Genomic DNA, 20,483 nt, shown 5'->3' on the forward strand with positions numbered 1-20,483 from the left:
TATTTATCTTTCTCTGACTGGCTTATTTCGCTTAGCATAATGTTTTCCACGTCCATCCATGCTGTTGCAAATGGCAAAAGTTCCTTCTTTTTTATAGCAGCATAGTATTCTGTTGTGTAGATGGACCACAGTTTTTTAATCCACTCATCTGCTGATGGGCACTTAGGTTGTTCCCAAATCTTAACTTGTAAATTGTGCTGCTATGAACATAGGGGTACATATATCCTTTCTGATTGGAGTTTCTGGTTGCTTGGGATATAGTCCTAAAAGTGGTATTACTGGGTCAAATGGGAGTTCCATTTTTAATTTTTTGAGGAAACTCCATACTGTCTTCCACAGTGGCTGCACCAGTCTGCATTCCCACCAGCAGTTCCTTTTTCTGCACGAGGGTTCCTTCTTCTTCACATCCTCACCAGCACTTGTCATTTGTTGATTTGTTGATGATAGCCATTCTGATAGGTGTGAGATGGTATCTCATTGTTTTGATTTGCATCTCTTGGATGATTAGTGACTTTGAGCATGTTTTCATATGTCTCTCAGCCTTCTGTATGTCCTCTTTCGAAAAGTGTCTATTTAGGTCCCTGGCCCATTTTTTTATTGGATCATTTATCTTCCTTTCGTTAAGTTGTATGAGTTCTCTGTAAATTTTGGAGATTAAACCCTTATCTGAAATATCATTGGCAAATATGTTCTCCCATGCAGTGGGCTTTCTTGTTCTGTTGATGGTTTCTTTTGCTGTGCAAAAGCTTTTTATTTTGATGTAGTCCCATTTGTTTATTTTCTCCTTAGTCTCCATTGCCCTAGGAGCCGTGTTAGTAAAGATATTGCTATGACATATGTCTGCTATTTTGCTGCCTATGGAGTCTTGTAGGATTTTTATGGTTTCCAGTCTTACATTTAAGTCCTTTAGCCACTTTGAGTTTGTTTTTGTGTATGGTGTAAGTTGGTGATCTATAAAGTAATTTTAATATCATTAAAAATACTATCATACAAAAGAAGTCATTTCTATTTGTAATATTCAGCTTTCTGAGTAAAGACTTTGGTGGATTATTCATATATATGAAAGAACTATACTTGCATTTCTGTGAGAACATTGTATTTTCTGGCCTCTTAATATTCTTTTCTCAAATAATTTTAGTGACACAACCAAGAAATCTGAAGTTAGCAGTTATGATAATTTTGAATAACCATTCCTATTCTGTTCAAAGAACATTGTCAAATGTGCTAAATGCAACCAACAGCATGTCCAGAATTCTATCTGACCAAAGATTTTCCCCAAAGATGAGGAAGTCTGGAAGCTGACATCTACTTAGCTTGGTGTAACTTTGCACAGTTGGCTGACAAAGATCCACAGAAAGAAAGAGATAGTGAGTTTGAGTAGAACCTTTTACTCCAAAACAGGATTTGGGGGCCTGGGGTTCCGGGAAACACATGGTTAACTTGGTTGCAGATGCCTTCCTGAAGTGTCTTCCCCTCCCCACGGGCTGTTTCTAAGCACTCACATATGGAAATGCTTCTCCTTCCACAATTTCTCCCTCCTCAGTGGTTAGAAACACTTGACATGGAATGCTTGGCTTATAGTGCATTGACTATCTGAGGCTAATGCATAGTGACCAGGACAATTTTGTTTTTCATAATATGGTTTAAGTTGTTTTTAAACAGTTATAGCTACAAAAGTCAGCCAGCATTACAAAAAAAACATTAAGTGAATAAAGACTAGTCATACCCAAATACAGACAAAATACTATGATTAAAAACATGCTCTCATTATAGAGTCATTAGCTGATTTTATTGGATTGTTTTTCTTATTTCCATAAGTTTAGGCTGTACCGACAAATACTGAAAACAACAGAATATTACACTATTACATTAGAGGCAAACATTATACACACAATGGAATAAGTTACTGGGACATAAAACTAGAATTTTATTTAGCACACAAGTACACAGACAAATATGAAGCAAAAACAGTGAGCTGATAAAGATGAACACATCTTAGTGTAAAAGATCAGTGAGCAGCAAAATAAAAATGAAACCAAGAGTATATACTTATTAACAAAAAAGTTCTATCATATTACAAATGCCAACTGGCCGAATATTAACCAAGAGTATCACAGTCACACATTTTAACATATTAACAGAAATTTCTGTCCATTTCAATTCACCTTTCTCCTCTTTCTTTCACAAATTATAACTGTAGCAGCTTAAGAAGATAATTTTTAAATATTAGAGTGAATAGGCACATATGTGCTTTTTTCATGTAATATCTGTTAAAAGCCAAGTGGCCAGAAAATATATAAAAAAATGATAATCTATCAAAATAGAGTGGAAAGTAAATGCATCTTCTAAGAATAGATCTATTGTTCATAAAAATTTCCAAGTATTGAGTGGCTGTATCTCTAAACAGATGCCTGGACTTAAATTATACTAAATTGATGTCTACCTTTATCCCAATTAACTTCTAAGTGGTAGAGTAAAAGGAATCTTAAAATCATTCTTATAATTTGTAAGAAAGATGGAAGACCTTATTTAAGTTGAATACAGCATTCATTCTACTAAACCACCAAAGTTCTTCATTTCAACAGATAAATGAGTCATATACAGTGATTCTGTTGAATCCAAAATGCTTCCAGTCATTCTCTCACCAGGTTTCAGCCTACAGGGTTAGAGTTACATTTTCAGATTATAAATGAAAAAGGTACAAGCTATTGCTCACCATGGGGCAAATCTAACGTTAACAGTAAAAAAAGTTTAATCATGTGGAAACATAGCCCCATAAATTAGAAACTTAATAAATATGTATGTATTATTTGATTTAAAATTTGCCCTAGGCATAAGGGCCTCAGGACAGACATACAAAATGTACAGAAGACCCAAAGGGGGTAAATAAATCCAAGAGCAGGATTCAAATTAATGTGCCCACTGCTATCTATCGTTAATCGTCAGGATATATCATGCCATAATCTTTGGTGTCCAAAATATAAAAGGAAATTTAAGAGCAAAGGTCTTGCCTGAAAATCCCTAATGCAGAAATCAAGAAACTTCTTTAGGGCAGAACTTCTTTAGGATATGCATGATTGGATTTCCTTTTATGCTTTTACTACCTCCCTTGAAGGGCAAATGTTTAAAGCATATTCTGCAGAAAAGGTTCACTATTACAATCCACCTCTCTTTTCCTTTAAGCAAATAATTCGTTGTTAAATTCTCAGAATTTTAATCAGCAATTTCAGCAGCAGTGTTTCCAAATACAGCATTGGCCGTCACCATGTGTCTGATAGTCATACAAAAAGCCTCTGTCCAGTTCAGGGGATTATCCCTTTAGTAGAGGAACCTTATAATAATAAGCCATTGAACAGACAGAATGACACGCTGCACTGACAGGGATTTTGGCAAGTTGGTGTGAAAGCGTCTTAAGGAACTAGCCTTCTTTCTTACGAACATTTTATGACAGTTTCCCTTCCATTTTAAGAGTACAAATATATAAAAAAGTATAATGATATTTCCTTGACTTTTAATAAGCAGTATAGTAGAAATAAACCATTTGAAATATTTTTCTTTTTACTGTCAGTTTGTATGGAATTGCTGATACAAAATGGAACTATTAGGAACCAACCAACGACAAGTGGGCATGAATGTGAGGCAACAAATATGTCAAATAAGTCCATGCAAATGCTGAATATAAAAGTTAATATTTGGGAACTCTGAGGTTTCCATGGTCACTTATAAATAAAATTGAAAAAACAAATATTCTCATTAAATGCAATTCAAACAATAAGCTATGATACCCAACAAAAATAATGTACACACCTTGGAGTCCTCAGTTATTACATTGTTCAACCAAAAAATCCAGATCAAGAGAAATTGTCATTCTAATGGATTGTCAATAGAATATTGTCAATCTGCTGGATTTCTATATTGTCATTCTATTGGATTTCTCTGTAAGGGGCTCAAGTATCAGAAAGAAAAGATTTAAGTTGGGGTGGGGGAGTACTGAAAAAGTTCAGAATTCTTGCTTTCTTTTTGCAAACATTTCCCTTTCAAAGAGTCGGGGAGACTGTGGAAGAAAAGCTGACCTGGAATTACACGCACAAAACATTTTGAAGTTGGCTCCACTTGACAACTACAATATTTCCTTCTGTAGAGGCCCCTAAGTGCTGGCTCAAAATATTAAACAGCTAAGTACGTACGTTCACAAGTCACACACACAATGTCGACTGGCACAGCCTGTTAGCACAGTTTTTCAGATTAACTACAATAAGTGATAGCAGCAATGGTTAACAATTCCACATAAACACCACAAACACACATGTGAAAGAGCACCCTACTACAACATGCAAAACCTCAACAAAGACGGCACTGAATATTACACAATGCATAGAAATTGTAACGGTTTTTGGCAAGATTTTTTTTTGTAACAAATATTTTATAAAACAAAAAGTATTTTGTTATAAATGCTATTTAAAAAGTTGTAATATAATGGACTGTAGTTATAAAAATTCAGTTTGATAAAGTTACTCTGAGTGGATTAATACTAAAATGGCCTACCTGCTACTTCATCCAGTATAAATAATCATTATAAATTAATTCTAGTGGAAGTATACTAAGGTATTTGATTTATAAAATATAAGAATTACAGAAAGTAAACAGGCATAAAAATCACTTAAATACAGTATGCACAATTACTGTTCAGATTCTATATTGCTGATGTCTTCCTAATTCTACCAACCACAAATAAATAAATTATGCCCAACATTTTCAAAGCTCTTTGAAATGAATGTATAATGGTAAAAAATGTTCTCTAATTCCAGTGTAATACAAAGAACATTAGAAGTCTAGCAAAATTCAACACTGCATTCAAAAGACAAAATTTCATTGTACTTTTTTTTAACATCCCAGAATTTCATCTTTTTTCTTCAACTATGATTTAGTAAATATAATTAGTAAAATAAAAATTTGTAAATGTTTTTTTAATTTATGCTTGAATTTCCTTTTAGAAGAGTAAGCAGGTTAATATGAGAATTTACAAATACTTTGTATTTTCTACACCTTCTTGCTGTGAAGTTTCTTTCACAGTTCCCATTTTCCCCCCTTCCTACCTCTAAATAAATTAACCTCAGAAACATTCTAATTATGTTGATAGAAATGTGATCATTTTGATTGAAGTTATGTCCCAAACTTTCAAGATGATTTTTTAAACTTTTCATAGACTAACAAAGGCTATAGTAGATTGCCTTCCAAATCAGTTAATATCGATGCTATATAGTTGGATATTCAAATGAATACCAAGTTTTTTAAAAAGTTACTTTTTAGTTTATAATCGTTATAGATTATAATCATTATAGAAGTCTTGTTACTAAAAATTATCATTTGTTTCCCCTCCATAAATGAAAGCTAATTATAAATGGGGTAGGCTAAGAGATGTTCGTGTGATTACATTTAGAGATTATCCCATCAAATTTCAAAAGTGGCTAAAATTAACCCTTTGCACTCGCTTGCTTTTTTCTCGATTCCTTTATTCTAATGCTAACCGTGTCGAGTCACACTCGACATCCGAGTGCAAAAGGTTAAGATATAATACTACACAATGAAAAGTGAAAATACACATGCAAAAAAAAAAAAAAGCCTATTTGAAAACTGGCAGCTTGAAGGTACTTCTAATATAAATTTTTACTGTTTTGAAAACAAGGATGTCCTTTCTTAACTCAGCAAAAATGTAGGGTTGTTTTTCTTCCCTAAACTCTATGTATGAACGGGAAGTCAGGATGCCTGGGTTCCCTTGGGTTCCAGTTGTGGCTCTGATTCCTACCAGGTGTGTGCCCCTGGGCATTCTGCTAATGTCTCTAGGGCTGTTCCCTTCTTCTGCAAAAGAAGAGGGCTGGATTAATTTAGATGTTTCTAATACTCTGGCCTAATTAATTTTCTGATCAACTTAGTACTCTGACTAATCAATACTCTTGAGTGTAATTCAACTAGGTCATGGTTTACATAGAAACTCAATTAAATGTATTAAAATGCAACCTTTTTAAAAATAATCAGGCCTTTTCCTCAGCTCTGGCAGACCCAATTGGTCAATGTACAAGTAGGAGGGACCATAAGAAATGTTTATTATCTTTCTTTTCTCTGTTTAGAAAAGTGAAATCAGAGTTGTTGGCAGTTTACCAATATCATCTCTTTTTCTGTTTTTATATCGTTTAGAAATACACCAACAGGATGACATAAGCAGTGTATTTCTTCATCCCAGTTATATTCTATGGCAAGGATCTCTTAAAATCATCCTAAGTTTCATCACTTTACAAGAGCTACACATTCATATCATCTCAGTCAGATCCTAGTGGGGAGAAGCAACGTTTGAATACTATGAATTAAGAAAAAAAACACACAACACAATTGAAGATGTCCTTGCAAGTGGTGTGTTTCTTAATAAGTAACTATCTGTATCACACCATACGGTGAATGTGCACAGATATATCTTGCATATTTAAAAATACATTAAAATAATTAAGAACTTGTTAATTCGCTACAGCCCTGACCAGTGTGGCTCAGTTGGTTGGAGCACCATCTCGTGCATCAGAAGGTCTCAGGTTTGATTCCTGGTTGGGGAACATACCCAGGTTGCAGGTTCAATTCCCTGTCGGGGCATGTACAGAAGGCAACAGATCAATGTTTCTTTCTCACATCAATGTTCCTCCTCGTTGAGATTTATAATTTAAAAAAAAAACCCAAACTTGCTACCATCTATTGTTTTTAATAGCCCGTCACTCACATGAATATAGAAAATGGAATTATGCAGCTATGTCATCCAAACTGACAGATGGGCTTGGCATATTTGTTAGAATCATGTGAGGGGGACTGGAAAATTTCTTACATGACATTACACTGACCTTAAAATGTAAACGTCGCAAATATAGTTTTAGTGTCTTTATATGAACCATGGGATCACCTGCAAGGCAGCATGCTCTATTGTAGTGAATACCTGCCGGAGAGTTGCACTTTTGCTAAAGCACATAAATTATTTTGGCTGAAATGTCACAGTATGGATATAACTTTTTTTAAGGAACAGTAACAATAAAAATGGCACCTGGCAGTGTTATGTCCTCAGTATTATTTATACAAAAGCATAAAACGTAGAGGTAGTTGCAGATAATTTTTCATAATTTAACTCAGATTATGATGTGGATTTATGACTCATATTCAGACCAGCCCTATAACCAAGATACTACTTCGGCTCTATGTCTACTAAGCCGTTCTTCTGAAAACAGTCTTCTAAACCTGCCACAAAATTCCTATTTGGTTTCAGTTATCAAAGCAAAAATAAATTAAAAAAAAAACAATTGACATTCTCCATTTAACTGTGTTCTTCTAAATGCAAACACAATAGAATTAAATAGGAGAGAGATTTTAATAATACCTCAATCAACACAAACAGGAATTTGAAATTTCCTAGTTCTGTTTTCTCAGTGCATACTGACCACCCCTTCTTCTCATGACAAACTTACTTTGCTGTCTAAAACAGATCAAGAATTTTTTTAAAAATATGTCAATGCAAAAATAAGATGTGCAATCACATTTTAACTGTTCTTTACAGAAAACATTTCCTTTAATATGAGAAGCACCCTATGTAAAAATATCCATATTTTAAAAAAGGTTATTTTACAGTAGGCTGTCCTGTTGTATTTATGGACCAGTTATAGAATAACTGTTTTGTAAAGGGAACTGGGAGAAAGAGACCCGAGGTTCAAAACGAACAGAAGAGGAGGGACTAGGGGACAGAGCATGCCACCGGGAAAGGTAACTCAGCACCCCTAGAGGCTGGGAAGACACTGTGTCCCCACATCTGACTCAAATCACTGGAAACTATGAGTTGGAACTAAGAAAGGTAAACAGAAAAACTCTAGAGTCAGATGACAGACAGTACCATTTCCTTCTATAATCTAACTGACTTGTCTTGATCGCAACATAAAATGAAGCCAACTCACCTACCTTTCAAAGTTGTTGAAAGGATTGAGATAATGAACATACAAATAAATATGCATCTGTTGAAATATCTGAGGAAATATTTACCAAAAATGTTAACAGTGATTACTTTTGGCTAGCAGACTATACAGATATATATAAAATGCATATCTGTATTTCCTAATTTTCATACATACAATGAGTAACTATTTCTTGTGTAACTGATGCACACAAGTCACGTAGTACAGTGCTGGCATACATATTGGATTAAAATTGGTGCCTATCAGCATTATTAATACAAAAAAATAAAATAAGGTATCACCTGCCCTTCTTGTTTTTAGATGCCTCTCTATGGAGGAAAAGAAGTTGATTCTACCACACAAAGTCCATGAAAGACTTCCCACTCCTGAGCCCATGGGAAGGTCACAGTTTGGAGGAATGGGTGGGTCTTTATGTGCTTGTGACTTAGCGCTGGAAAGAGCTGCCTAGCCATGGGAAACCTCAGCAAAGCAAATCAAAACGAAATTTGTCCTGGTCATACAATAAATTAATGCATAAAATACCACCTATCTTCCCAGCTAACTGAATTAGGAGGTTGCCTCAAAGAACAAATACTCCCTAATAGTATTTCCAGATCCAACAAAGCAATTAAGATTTGGATTTTTTTATGTTATTAATTATATAGGATAGAAACCTAGTTCAACTTTATTGTTTAAATTGATTTTATTTTTGAGGTACCTAAACTAATTATTCACCACAAGCTTCAAGACTTGAAAATAAAGATCTTGGAAAAACTACCACAAAGAGCTGTTTAACCAACATTGTTATTATTATAATTGCAGGACATTGCAGATAAATGCATTTGTATTTACTGTAGAAGAAATTTTGCACATTTTCAAGAATGCTTTGAATTCAGCTAAATCTGCTACCTAAAATGAGTGTGGATATTCCTTTGATCTCAGCTACAGAGTACAGTCATCCCCTAGGGAAAAAATAGTGAAGTTTAAGGCTTATAAATAAATAATTCAAGAGGGATTTGAGCTTTGAAGAGAATTAAGGTTTTTTTGTTGTTGTCTTAACTAGTGCTTCTAGATCTTTAGTAAGACTTTCCCACTCTCTACCTTCTCTTTATGCTTGATATACAATATAATACTTGGGAACATTGTCAAAGCTTCGGTAGTTTTAAATTGCTTCTAAATCTGATCATCAAATTTCATTTACACTGATTTCCTAGGGAACAAAAGAATTCTATCCAGGCTTAAGCATAACAGTAAAAACTGAGCCATGTAACAGTCTTTTTTGCTGCAATATTGGACTTCGCATATTATTTTAAAATTATCTATGTTCCAAAAAGAATGGCACCTTTAGTCTCTCCTTCTACTCCCCTTGCCCCCCAAAGGAAAAAAATGTTAGCTAAGCTTCTAAGTTTTCATACATTGCAAAAAACGAGGCACAGAAACTAAAATTCTAATCAAGCAAAAAAATAAAAATAAAGTATATAAATAATTTAATGTTGAGTTTATTATCAATACCTTCATATTCTGCATCTGACTGAATGCAATTTTGTGTAAGCAGTAAAGTTAGTGTTATCTCCTCCTGATTAATAGAGAATATTAAAAATAAAAAAAAATTAAGTCATTTATTAAGGAGACTAACAATGAGCGGTGGGGGTGGGGGGGGGGAAGCAGGAGTTGAGGACACAAGCGTCTAGGATGACTCTGTTTCCTTTTCGACAGTTTTTTGAAAAACGTTAATGCCTTCTCTACTTTGTGTTGCCTGAGAACCACTATGGTTTTGTAAAATTCTGTAACAGTAATTACATTTAATCACCCACAGGTACATGTGTTTTAAGCCTATAAATACTATGTTAGTAATACTAAACTATCTCCCTTGCTTATTTGTAAAAAGAAAAATATATTATATATTTCTATAAAGTTAACACTGAGGGCAGAGGAAAAGGAATGAGAAGCAGTGTCACAGCCACAGTTTCTCTGGACACAGTAACCACACCGGGGTCTAGCTCAAGCCACCTGGTCAAGCAGTGTCTGAGGAAGAGTCATAGGAGGCAGAGACGATGAAATTGCTGCTGTTGGAGTGCCCGGCCACGGACTGGGCGGCCTGCTGGCTCAGATTGTTACAGATCAGCACCAGCTGGTTGCTCTGGGCCTCGGACAAGGTGCTGCAACTCTGATACACGCTGAAGTTGGTTTTCCTGCCGGGGATGTTGCCCTTCTCACACATGGTCTTCACCATCTTGGCCAGCTTGTTCTTGCCGAGGGCCTGGCAGTTGTACCAATGCAGGGCCGCCAAGTTCACGACCGGCTTGATGGACAAGTAGAAAGGGGCATCCTCGTAGCGCATGGCCGGAGGCCGCCGCTGGGCATACTCCTTATAGTCCTGGACGGGGCACGTCTGCGGGGCATGCTGGGTGGCATACACACGGGAGTCCGTGCCCCCTCTCTTGGTTTTGGCATTCAGGTCGCCGGTGTCTTGACCCATCCACTCTAAGTATTCCAGCCCCGTCTCTGTGACCCGGAGCCGGATATCACCCCACTTCAAGGTAGATCCATGGAAGCCTGTGCAATGCCCAAAAGCCTTTGTGTTGTTGAGCCAGACGAGGTTGAGCAGACCCTCAGGGTTGTAGCGGCTGAGCAATCCCCTTTTCCGCAGAATGAGCTCATCAGCAAAGGTGAGCTTCATGGACTTGTGCGGCTTATTTCCCTTCCCTTTGCAGCGGAGTTCAATCTGCTTCTGTTTCAGGGCCTCCTGGGAACGCTTGAATTCCTTATCCCTGGTGATACTGTAGCCATACCTGTGCTCTTTTAGGTACCGCTCAAGTCCACACTGGTAATTGGCCAAGCTGTTGGGTTCATACTCGGACCCATCCTTCTGCCTGGCATCTACAAAGAAAGAGGCAAGGTAGGCATCCAACTCCTTGCAAGGGATGACATAGATCTCTCTCGTTTCCGAAGGGTACTTGGAGATGAGGAACTCGCGGAAATTGCGGAGCGCAGTCTGCGTGCTCCGGATGGTTTTCTCATTCTGCTCTCTGCTGAGCTCAGCTGCTCTCTCATCCTGGTCTGCAACAAATTGGGGAGGGGAGGGATAGAGAGGGTGTTGATGAGTTCAGACAATGCACTTTCTACTCTGAAATAAAGTTTCCTTTTATAATGAAAAGGGAAAGAAGGAATCAATTTTACAGAGGTCACTGACAAATGTTATTTATATACCTGCTGCATTGTAAGAGCCAACTGTGATATTCACAAATGATGTACTAGACAAAGGTATGGTGGCCCTTTGCAACCAAAATGAGCATCTTGTATCATTAGCACATAGTTTAGTGCGTGAAGGTTTGTGGAAAGAGTGAGATCAGAGGCTGCCTTTGTCTTAGGAAAAATGTGCGACATTTAGGAAAACTTGAATTTGTAAGGTTGCTCAGCGAAAGGAAGTCTTTGCAATAACCACATACAACAGTAAAAATAAATTTTCTAATAAATAAAATTTTATTCGCAAAACACACTCCTTTTTGTGTTACTGTACACATTTATAAACGATCATGTTATTTTAAAATGACAATCCTAAGGTATAATTGCCCAAATCCTCATCACTTTATAAAATGAAATAAATTAAAATTCACTAAACTAGCAAATAAGACTTCTTATAGGCACATTTTTGAGATCATATTTCCAAAATTCAAATATACACAGTACATTTTACGCTTCATTGGACTAAACTTTCAGTTATGCTAATTCCATTTGAAATTGTTTCTATATCAACAGTAAAGATGTGTATAAAAACGTGTCTCTTCCCATCAAAAAGATGGAAGCCACAGGTTACATGGTACCTTGATCATGCTGGCTTCCTTTACCGTTTACATGTGAAGCCAAAGGGGCCAGGACATCTGTTTATTTTGGCTACTTGTTCAAATATCTATCACAGCAGTCTTCAAACTTCAAATAAAGACTTTCTAAGAAATAAACATTCACAGACAACTTTAGGGAATAAAATATCCAGTTCCTCAACTTTCCCATGGAATCTTTTCTAAAACGTATCTGTCTGAAATGAAGGCTGTTTGCACATGTTGCTATCTCAAATCTACCATGGTCCATACTCTGGGGTGTAAAAGACTTTGCAAGGCCAAACACAATTTATAAATTGGTGATTAAATTTGTAATGTTTCTTGTCCTCTGTCTTATCCATATCCTAATATAGGTGAAACATACCATGAGAAGCAAGGTAACTGGGCCTAAATTGTGTTCTGAATTCAGGACTTTTCAAAGGGGCTATTTTTAGGCCAGTGAGGTTGATTCTTTTACTCATATGAAATACTGATTCTATTTGCGGTCAATCTCCATTTTATATAACATTCAATATTTTCTACCTCCTTTTTACAAAAATACTCAAATTAAACCTAACATTGAAAACCTTAGGGTGTCCATTTAAGAACGGGTGAGTGGTGTTCAGTTTCTCAAAGTTCTTTTGAAGGGTATGCGAGTAAAAGAGTTTAAGTCTGTTGAACGTAAGCATCATTAGTTGGTATCCTCTAAGTAGAAGGGATGAGAGACCTTGGTTCTTTGAACGAGTGGTCACCTATTTCTTGCTGTACCAGCCACAAGAACCTTAATATTTATTAAATCTTACTCTAGGCTTTTCAAAAGGAGAAGCCATCCATAAAATCTAGTGCAGGTATCCCCCCGTTTTTGAGAGTCTGCATGATGCCACTTCACTTCTGCGAAAGACCTACATTAGCAGCACCTGGTTTTTGCTAACGAAAAGAAACCTGAAGAGGGTTTTCACTGTGGCAAAAGTAGCATTCAGTGCTGGTTTTGCAATGAGCTGTTGCAGCAGCAGCACAAACTCCAAAGAGCTAGAGTAGTACCACCACGCTCCTTCCCTGGGAACTACACCCAGCATCTCAGCATCCAGCTCCAGAGCACCGAACTGTGTCTGTGAGCACCTGCGCCGTGTATCTCGATTTATTCTGTGCATCCGTCAGCAAGATGTGTCCTCAGGTATAAGGAAAGCCAAGAGAGCTTGTAGGGCTGAAATGATGAGCATGAAACGGGGCATACATTAAGATCTTCAATCGTGGTGAACGAAATAAGAACGTATAAGTCAATGGTTAAGTGTTTATTCACTCTATGTGCCATTTCGGTTTAAGACAATTTTTATTGGAAGGCTCCATGGGAGAAACATGCAGTGACACGGGTCTGCAAAAACCCATGGGTCTGTGACCTGAAGGGGGGCCCCAGGAGCCCCAACACTGGCTCAGGAACTCTCATGGAGACCCTGAGGAAGGTTTTTACAGACCAATGTCCTGTACTTATTTACATAGTCTCCATGACCCATTAATCCAATTATTACCTCCCTTTTAGGAGATGGGATGGAAAAACATAATCAGAGCAGTATCTTGTGTTCTCACTTAATTTGAGATTTATGTTAGATTTTTTTTTTTTAGATTTATGCTAGATTTAAATTCGGATCCATTTGCTTCTATTGCTATAGCACTCAACAAAAAAACAAACTCAGCTATCACACTCCTTTTATGATTTTATGAAAGTAATACATCTGAAGCAATAAAAAACATTTCTCGATGTTTAACTTATTTATTATTTTCATTTAAGAGCATTTTGTCCTCTCACTCGATAGAGAAAACAAGTGATATTCAAGTTCTCCTTATAAATCACTAAATGATAAATCCATCAGCTTATTAAATAAAACATATTTTAACTTTGGAAAGTAAAAGAAAAGGTAAAAAGAAATCTGCTGAGTAGATTTACATTTATGAAGCTGCAGCTGGAATGAATATTTAATCCACATATGTGGGTACCCACGGTGCCTCCTAGCATTTCAAGAAGACCTGTGGGGTGTAGTCAAAGGTAAGTCCCTGATGGTTCTGTAGCCATCATAACTAGACGAGATGACTATTACACATAAAACTAATTTTAAAAAGACCGTACACAGCTGTATAATTAGGAATAGAGTTTGTGGCTCTAGATCCTACAGGAATTCAGAAAGAAAAAAGAGAGAAGTCAAATAGAGCTTGAGCAATGTATTAAAGGATGGGTACCACTTGGTTAATTAGAATAGGAAGTGGAGCACTCCAGGAAGAGACTGCATGAGCAAAGGGAACGAGATGGGAAGAAATCTGGCTTATGCTCATGAAGACTGTAAAACCCCCATCCTGGTTTGGGGGTGGGAGAAGGGCTGGAGTGGGGAATAAAGCTAGATCAGTAGGACAACCACATGGAGAGTTGTATATTGTCATTATAAATGTACCACCAAAGAGAGGAGACTGAATAATTTTAGTGCAAAGAACCTCTAAATGCCATGAAAAAGCTGACTCTGGGGGGAAAAATCAATACCCCAATTCTCTACCTCTGACATGCTTTATTGCCCTTATTCTGTTACTAGAGGCCAGTGCACGAAATTTGTGCACAGGGGGTGGGGGTGTCCCTCAGCCCAGCCTGCACCCTCTCCAATCTGGGACCCCTCAAGGGATGTCCACTGCCCGCTTAGGTCCAATCCCGGTAGGATCAGGCCTAAACGGGCATTCAGACAACCCTTTCACAATCCAGGACTGCTGGCTCCCAACTGCTCACCTGCCTGCCTTCCTGATTGCCCCTAACTGCTTCTGCCTGCCAGCCTGATCACCCCCTAACCACTCCCCTGCCAGCCTGATTGATGCCTAACTGCTCCCCTGCCAGCCTGTTTGCCCCTAACTGCCCTCCCCTGCAGGCCTGGTCACCCCTAACTGCCCTCCCCTGCAGGCCTGGTCCCCCACAACTGCTCTCCCCTGCAGGCCTGGGTCCCCCCCAACTGCCCTTCCCTGCAGGCCCGGTCGCCCCCAACTTCCCTCCTCCGCCAGCCTGGTCACCCCTAACTGCCCTCCCCTGCAGGCTTGATCGCCCCCAACTGCCCTCCCCTGCTGGCCTGATCGCCCACAACTGCCCTCCCTTGCAGGCCTGGTCCCTCCCAACTTCCCTCCCCTGCTGGCCATCTTGTGGTGACCATCTTGTATCCACATGGCAGCCATCTTGTGTGTTGGAGTGATGGTCAATTTGCATATTACTCTTTCATTATATAGGATAGAGGCCTGGTGCACAGGTGGGGGCTGGCTGGTTTGCCCTGAAGGGTGTCCTGGATCAGGGTGGGAGTTCCCTTGGGGCGTGGGGCAGCCTGGGCGAGGGGTCTGTGGTGGTTTGCAGGCCGGCCACGCCCCCTGGCGACCCAAGTGGAGGCCCTGGGATCTGGGATTTATTTATCTTCTATAACTGAAACTTTGTAGCCAAGCCTCTTGCTTGCTCCGTGGCCGCAGCCATTTTTGTTGGGATTTATTTATCTTCTATACTTGAAACTTTGTAGCCTTGAGTGGAGGCCAAGGCAGGCCAGGGTGTGCGGAAAGCTTGGCTTCCTCCATTGCCGGGGGCAACTCAAGCCTCCTGCTCTCTCCAGCTCCGTGGCTGCCGCTATTTTTGTTGGGGTTTATTTATCTTCTATAATTGAAACTTTGTAGCCTTGAGTGGAGGCCTGGGCCGGCCAGGGTGTGTGGAAAGCTTGGCTTCCTTCATTGCCAGGGAAACCCAAGCCTCCTGCTCGCTCTGTGGCCGCAGCCATCTTGGTTGGGTTAATTTGCATACTCACTCCCGACTGGCTGGTGGGCGTGGCTTGTGGGTGTAGCGGAGTGGTGGTTAATTTGCATATTACTCTTTTATTAGATAGGATTTTCTTCCATATACCTACCTCCATCTGTCATACTTGACATGTTTACTTGATAGCCTGCTTAGCATATGTCTCTCCCGAGTGGGATGTGAGCTCCGTAGGAGCCAGGACTATACTGCTTTATTCCCAAAGTCTGGAAAAACACTCGAGAATGTAGCATTCATTAAAAATGTATCAACTGAATTAACACAAAAGCTGACAGGAAAGTTACTGGGATAACTCTGTGTGTGTAATTACACAATTCACTTTAGACCATTTAGAAAGGACTGCATTTAGAAAGGATTAAACAAAAATCAGTGGTATAAAATTAAACGTTGGGACTCACAAGCATAATCTCAGTCACTTTGTTAAGGCTCTTCAGAGAGTTGCCTGTGGTCAGGGCAGGTGATGTGGACATCCATAATAATGGTACAGAATGACTTACGAGGCCACTGGACGCTTTTCGCTGGGCCAATTCCCCAGGAAATAAAGACTTATCAGCCATTGCACAAACTGCTCCAAGACAATATCTTTATTTTACTCTTAGGATGAGGAAAAAAATAATCCTTTAATAAAAGTCCATACTAGAATTAATATATCCATAAAATCAAGGAATAGCTCCCTACCCCCAATCCCGACCTCCACTTTAAAAAGAGATTATACTGCCTGGCTGGTGTGGCTCAGTGGTTGAACACTGACCCATGAACGAGGAGGTCAGGGTTTGATTCTTGGTCAGGGCACATGCTGGACAGTGGGCTCCATCCTCAGTAGGGGGCCTGCAGGAGGCCACTGATCAATGATTCTCTCTCGTCATCATTGATGTGTCTATCCTTCTCCCTTCCTCTCTCTGAAATCAATAAAAATATTTGTTAAACTATTAAAAACAATAAATAAAAAGAGATTATACTGACATTATGGTGTCACCTATTAGGTACTTACTTCTCCATACATATATTCATTTGAAAGATGTTTTCTTATGACTCTTTCTAGGTTCAAAGAAAATAATCTTGGTATTAAAAAAAAAAACACACAACAATCCTGGTTGGTCATCTCAGGAAATAGGCCAACTTCAATTTTATTTGTCTGGGGTTACAAAAATCGTATTTGCCAACATTCTTATTTCATTTTTTAGAACAGCAATAGTTCCTAACCCCTACAATTTATTGAAAAAAATAATGAGCTAGATTTACTTTAAAAGTGAAAAACAAATTGATATATAAACCTTATAACTACCATAAAACACATTTAGAAATCAGTGTCTTCTTTCTCCTTTAAACACACAACTCCTTGCACATTTTTATGTTTTCTCCTAAACTTTAAAACACAGGCTACTTTCTAGGATTGTTAACGTCGCTAATTGAAGCCAGACTTGCATGCTATTATAGCTATCTGGCCAGTAAATTATTTTTATGCTCGATTAATCTTTTCCAACAGTGGGCATAAAACACATTTCCTACATAAACATTCAGGAGCATGAAAATTCAGAACAATAGTACCAGTTAGTGCAGTATGATTCTTGATGGTGCTTTTCACTGAAGCAGAAACCACTTAAATAAACATTAGTCATCTGCTCATTTCTCCTCGTTGCATGTTATGTGACTCTACAGCATCTGGAAAATTTTCACCTTAACAGAAATTTAGCAATCAAATACAGCACGAAAATTACTAGTATTATTAAACAAATAAACAGGGGAACAACCACCACTACCACCTTTCTCTGTCCTGGCTGGTGTGGCTCAGTTGGTTGGGTTTCATCCTAGGCACCAAAAGGTTCCGGTTCGATTCCTGGTCAGGGCACATGCCTGGGTTGTGGGTTCAATCCCCATGTAGGGGACGTGCAGGAGGCAGCCAACTGATGTTTCCCATGCTCTCTCTCTTTAAAAAAAATCAATTAAAAATAAACCCTTCTCCTCCCATGCATATTCACTGTTATCTCTATGAACTGAATCAGGTCAAGGAGCTGTGTTAGAAGGTGGGGTAAGATACTGCATGGGTAAAGGAGACTAGACACTGGACCTTGCAGATCCTCACAAGGAATTAATTTATGGTCTAGAGCAGGTGTCCTCAAACTACGGCCCGCAGGCCACATGCGGGTGTTTTTGCCGTTTTATTTTTTTACTTCAAAATAAGATATGTGCAGTGTGCATAGGAATTTGTTCATAGTTTTTTTTTTTAACTATAGTCCGGCCCTCCAACGGTCTGAGGGACAGTGAACTGGCCCCCTGTTTAAAAAGTTTGAGGACCCCTGGCCTAGAGGGTGCAGGAATGAGTCTGTTTGTTGTTGTTTTTTTAATTGATTTCAGAGAGAGAAGAGTCTGCATTTAAAAAAAAACATACAACTGATTTCAGCCTAGCAGGTTTGGCTCAGTGGATAGAGAGTCGGCCTGAGGACTGAAGGGTCCCGGGTTTGATTCCGGTCAAAGGCACATACCTCGGTTAGAGGCTCCTCTCTGGCCCAGGCCCTAGTCTGGGCTCGTGCAGGACGCAACCAATTAATGTATTTCTCTCACATCGATATTACTCTCTGTCTTTCCCTCTCTCTAAAAACCAATGGAAAAATAACCTCGGGTGAGGATTGAAAAAAACTTATTTCAGAGAGGAGGGAGGGAGGGAGAGAAAGAGAGAGAGAGAAACCGATGTGAAACGTCAATCAGCTGCCTCCCCCACATGCCCAGATGGGGGATGGAATCCGAAACCTAGGTATGTGCCCTGACAAGGAATCGAACCCACTACCTTTTTTCGTGTAATGGGACAGGACGATGCTCCTACCAACTGAGCCACACCTGCTAGGGCAGGAGTTTGCATTTTTAACAAGTTCTCAGATGATTATAATGTAGGTGTGGTCCAATTGTGTCATATCCAACCCCCTTCCCCTAGAATGCCTAAAAATGACTCCTTCAAATAAGCCTCAGCCCCAGCCTGTCTGTTACAGCACTTGCCATCCTGAGGGAACGGCAGATTTTCTAATCTGAAAAAAAATGTTTCCCCTGGCAGGACCGTTGTTTCATAAATAAATGAATAATAAGCGTTTAAGTGATTTCTGCTTCAGTGACAAATACTATCAAAAATCATACTGGACTAAGTGGTATTATTATTTGACGAAATAACAAATGACTTAAACAATTACTTCCCTTGGAGACCCACTGGATTCGTACATCTGTTTTTGTAACTTTTCTGAAATTACTAAATTCAACACTGTTTCCCTAAATTGCCAAAAACAGTTTTTCAAATCTAATCTTACTTGGCCCCTTTCCGGGCATTTGCCATAGGTGGTATAGCAAATGGTCAATGGCTCTAACTTTGTCAGTAAGAATGCGGTTCAAATCCCAGCTCTGCTGCTTAGCCAGCTATGTGAATCTGTGTGAGTTTTTTAACTTACGCCTCAGTTCCTTCAGTTGTAAAATGGGTATACAAAGTAATAATTGTACTCATAAGCATTGTATGAGTATGGCATAAGACAGGAAAGCAAATCACTTAGCTCAGCACTGGGCACATAAAGCATCTAGTTCAACTCTTTAAACATCTCACTGCTTAGAAATATGTTCCAGCTAGGCCAGTGTGGCTCAGTGGTTGAGCAACGGCCTATGAACCAGGAGGTCATGGTTCAATTTCCTAGTCCGGGAATATGCCCGGGTTGTGGGCTTGATCTCCAGTGTGGGGCGTGCAGGAGGCAGCCGATCAATGATTCTCTCTAATCACTGATGTTTCTCTCTCTCTCTCTCTCCCTTCCTCTCTGAAATAAATTTAAATATATGTAAAGAAATGTATTTCAACCCAGGAAATCAAAGTTTTTCCACTTCAACTGAGTTCCTCCTCTATTGATGCTTTAATGTGTAGCAAATATATGCTAAGTCTTCCAATCTAAAAAAGTCACCAATGTTAGGCATATCCTGCCACAGACATATATAAACAGCTGGAGTTAATATCTATATCTAAAACAACTGTCAGGAGACCTTCCATTCCACATGACCTAGACTCCTGTGATTGGACAAGCTTATTGTGTCACTATAAGAAGAGACATAATGTGACTATATGAATTGAGGACGGGACTAAATAAGGGTAAAATCATGCAATTCCCTCCTCTAAGAAAGCTGTGTTTTTGAAATTAAGTAAAGGAGGGGTTCTCCTCAATTGCAACCTCTCCTCAAAAAAGAGCTGTAGCATCCCAGGTGGGACTTAATGAGCCTTGTGGTCAATTCTGCTAGCCAGGGACAGCTGTGGCCTAGCCCCCATTTGCTTAGAAAGAGAGAATTCAAACAGGCTTCACACATAAAGGAGATGCTTCATTCAGTGACAACAGAAAAGGCAGAAAGGAGGCCAGATGACAGGAGTGAATAAAAGCTAGATGAAGCTTCTCAAATCTCAAACTTAATTTCAAGTCATAGAAAAGAAATTAAGCATTCCAAAGGCAAAAGAATAGAACAAGAGAGTAAATATTGTACTCCATTAATCACAATAAGAAGCACTTTCATCTTGGCCAAAATATATTTTAAATCAACTTTAGAATGTGGCTGCATTTTCAGTCTTAGCGGCATGAAACCCACATGACTGTAATTAATGTAATAAATCATGCTGTGGAATTTCCTACACAATCTGACAGTACTCATTGACACACTGCTTATTCGAGACTGCAGAGGTTTCTCCCCCACTTTTTTATTATACAGCCAGAGTCACTGAATCAAGAGTACCTTCTAGGATGTCTGAAATATCTGCTGCTGATATAATACATAAAATAGGTAGTGGGCTGTTGCCAGCAGACTTTGATATACAAAACATCACATCCAATTTTCAAAAAGAAACTTGGTTTTTAATTCTCGCTTTTCTGCTTA

At 38.8% G+C, this 20,483-nt stretch overlaps 1 protein-coding gene across 2 annotated transcripts in view; it reads right to left on the minus strand.

The window, feature by feature from the left end:
- The window catches only part of KIAA1958, a 100,400-nt gene that overhangs the window by 22,593 nt on the left and 57,324 nt on the right, over positions 1-20,483 (minus strand). The window contains exon 3 of one of the 2 annotated variants that reach the window (XM_079789801.1): positions 10,950-11,033. The exons of the other annotated variant lie outside the window; for it this stretch is intronic. Within the exon in view, the coding sequence (XP_079645927.1) occupies positions 10,950-11,033 (84 nt within the window). The remainder of the gene's footprint in view (positions 1-10,949; positions 11,034-20,483) is intronic. 2 annotated transcript variants of the gene reach the window in all.

The sequence above is a fragment of the Cnephaeus nilssonii genome (genome assembly GCF_951640355.1).
Source record: "Cnephaeus nilssonii genome assembly, chromosome: 14".
Lineage (NCBI taxonomy): Eukaryota > Metazoa > Chordata > Mammalia > Chiroptera > Vespertilionidae > Cnephaeus > Cnephaeus nilssonii.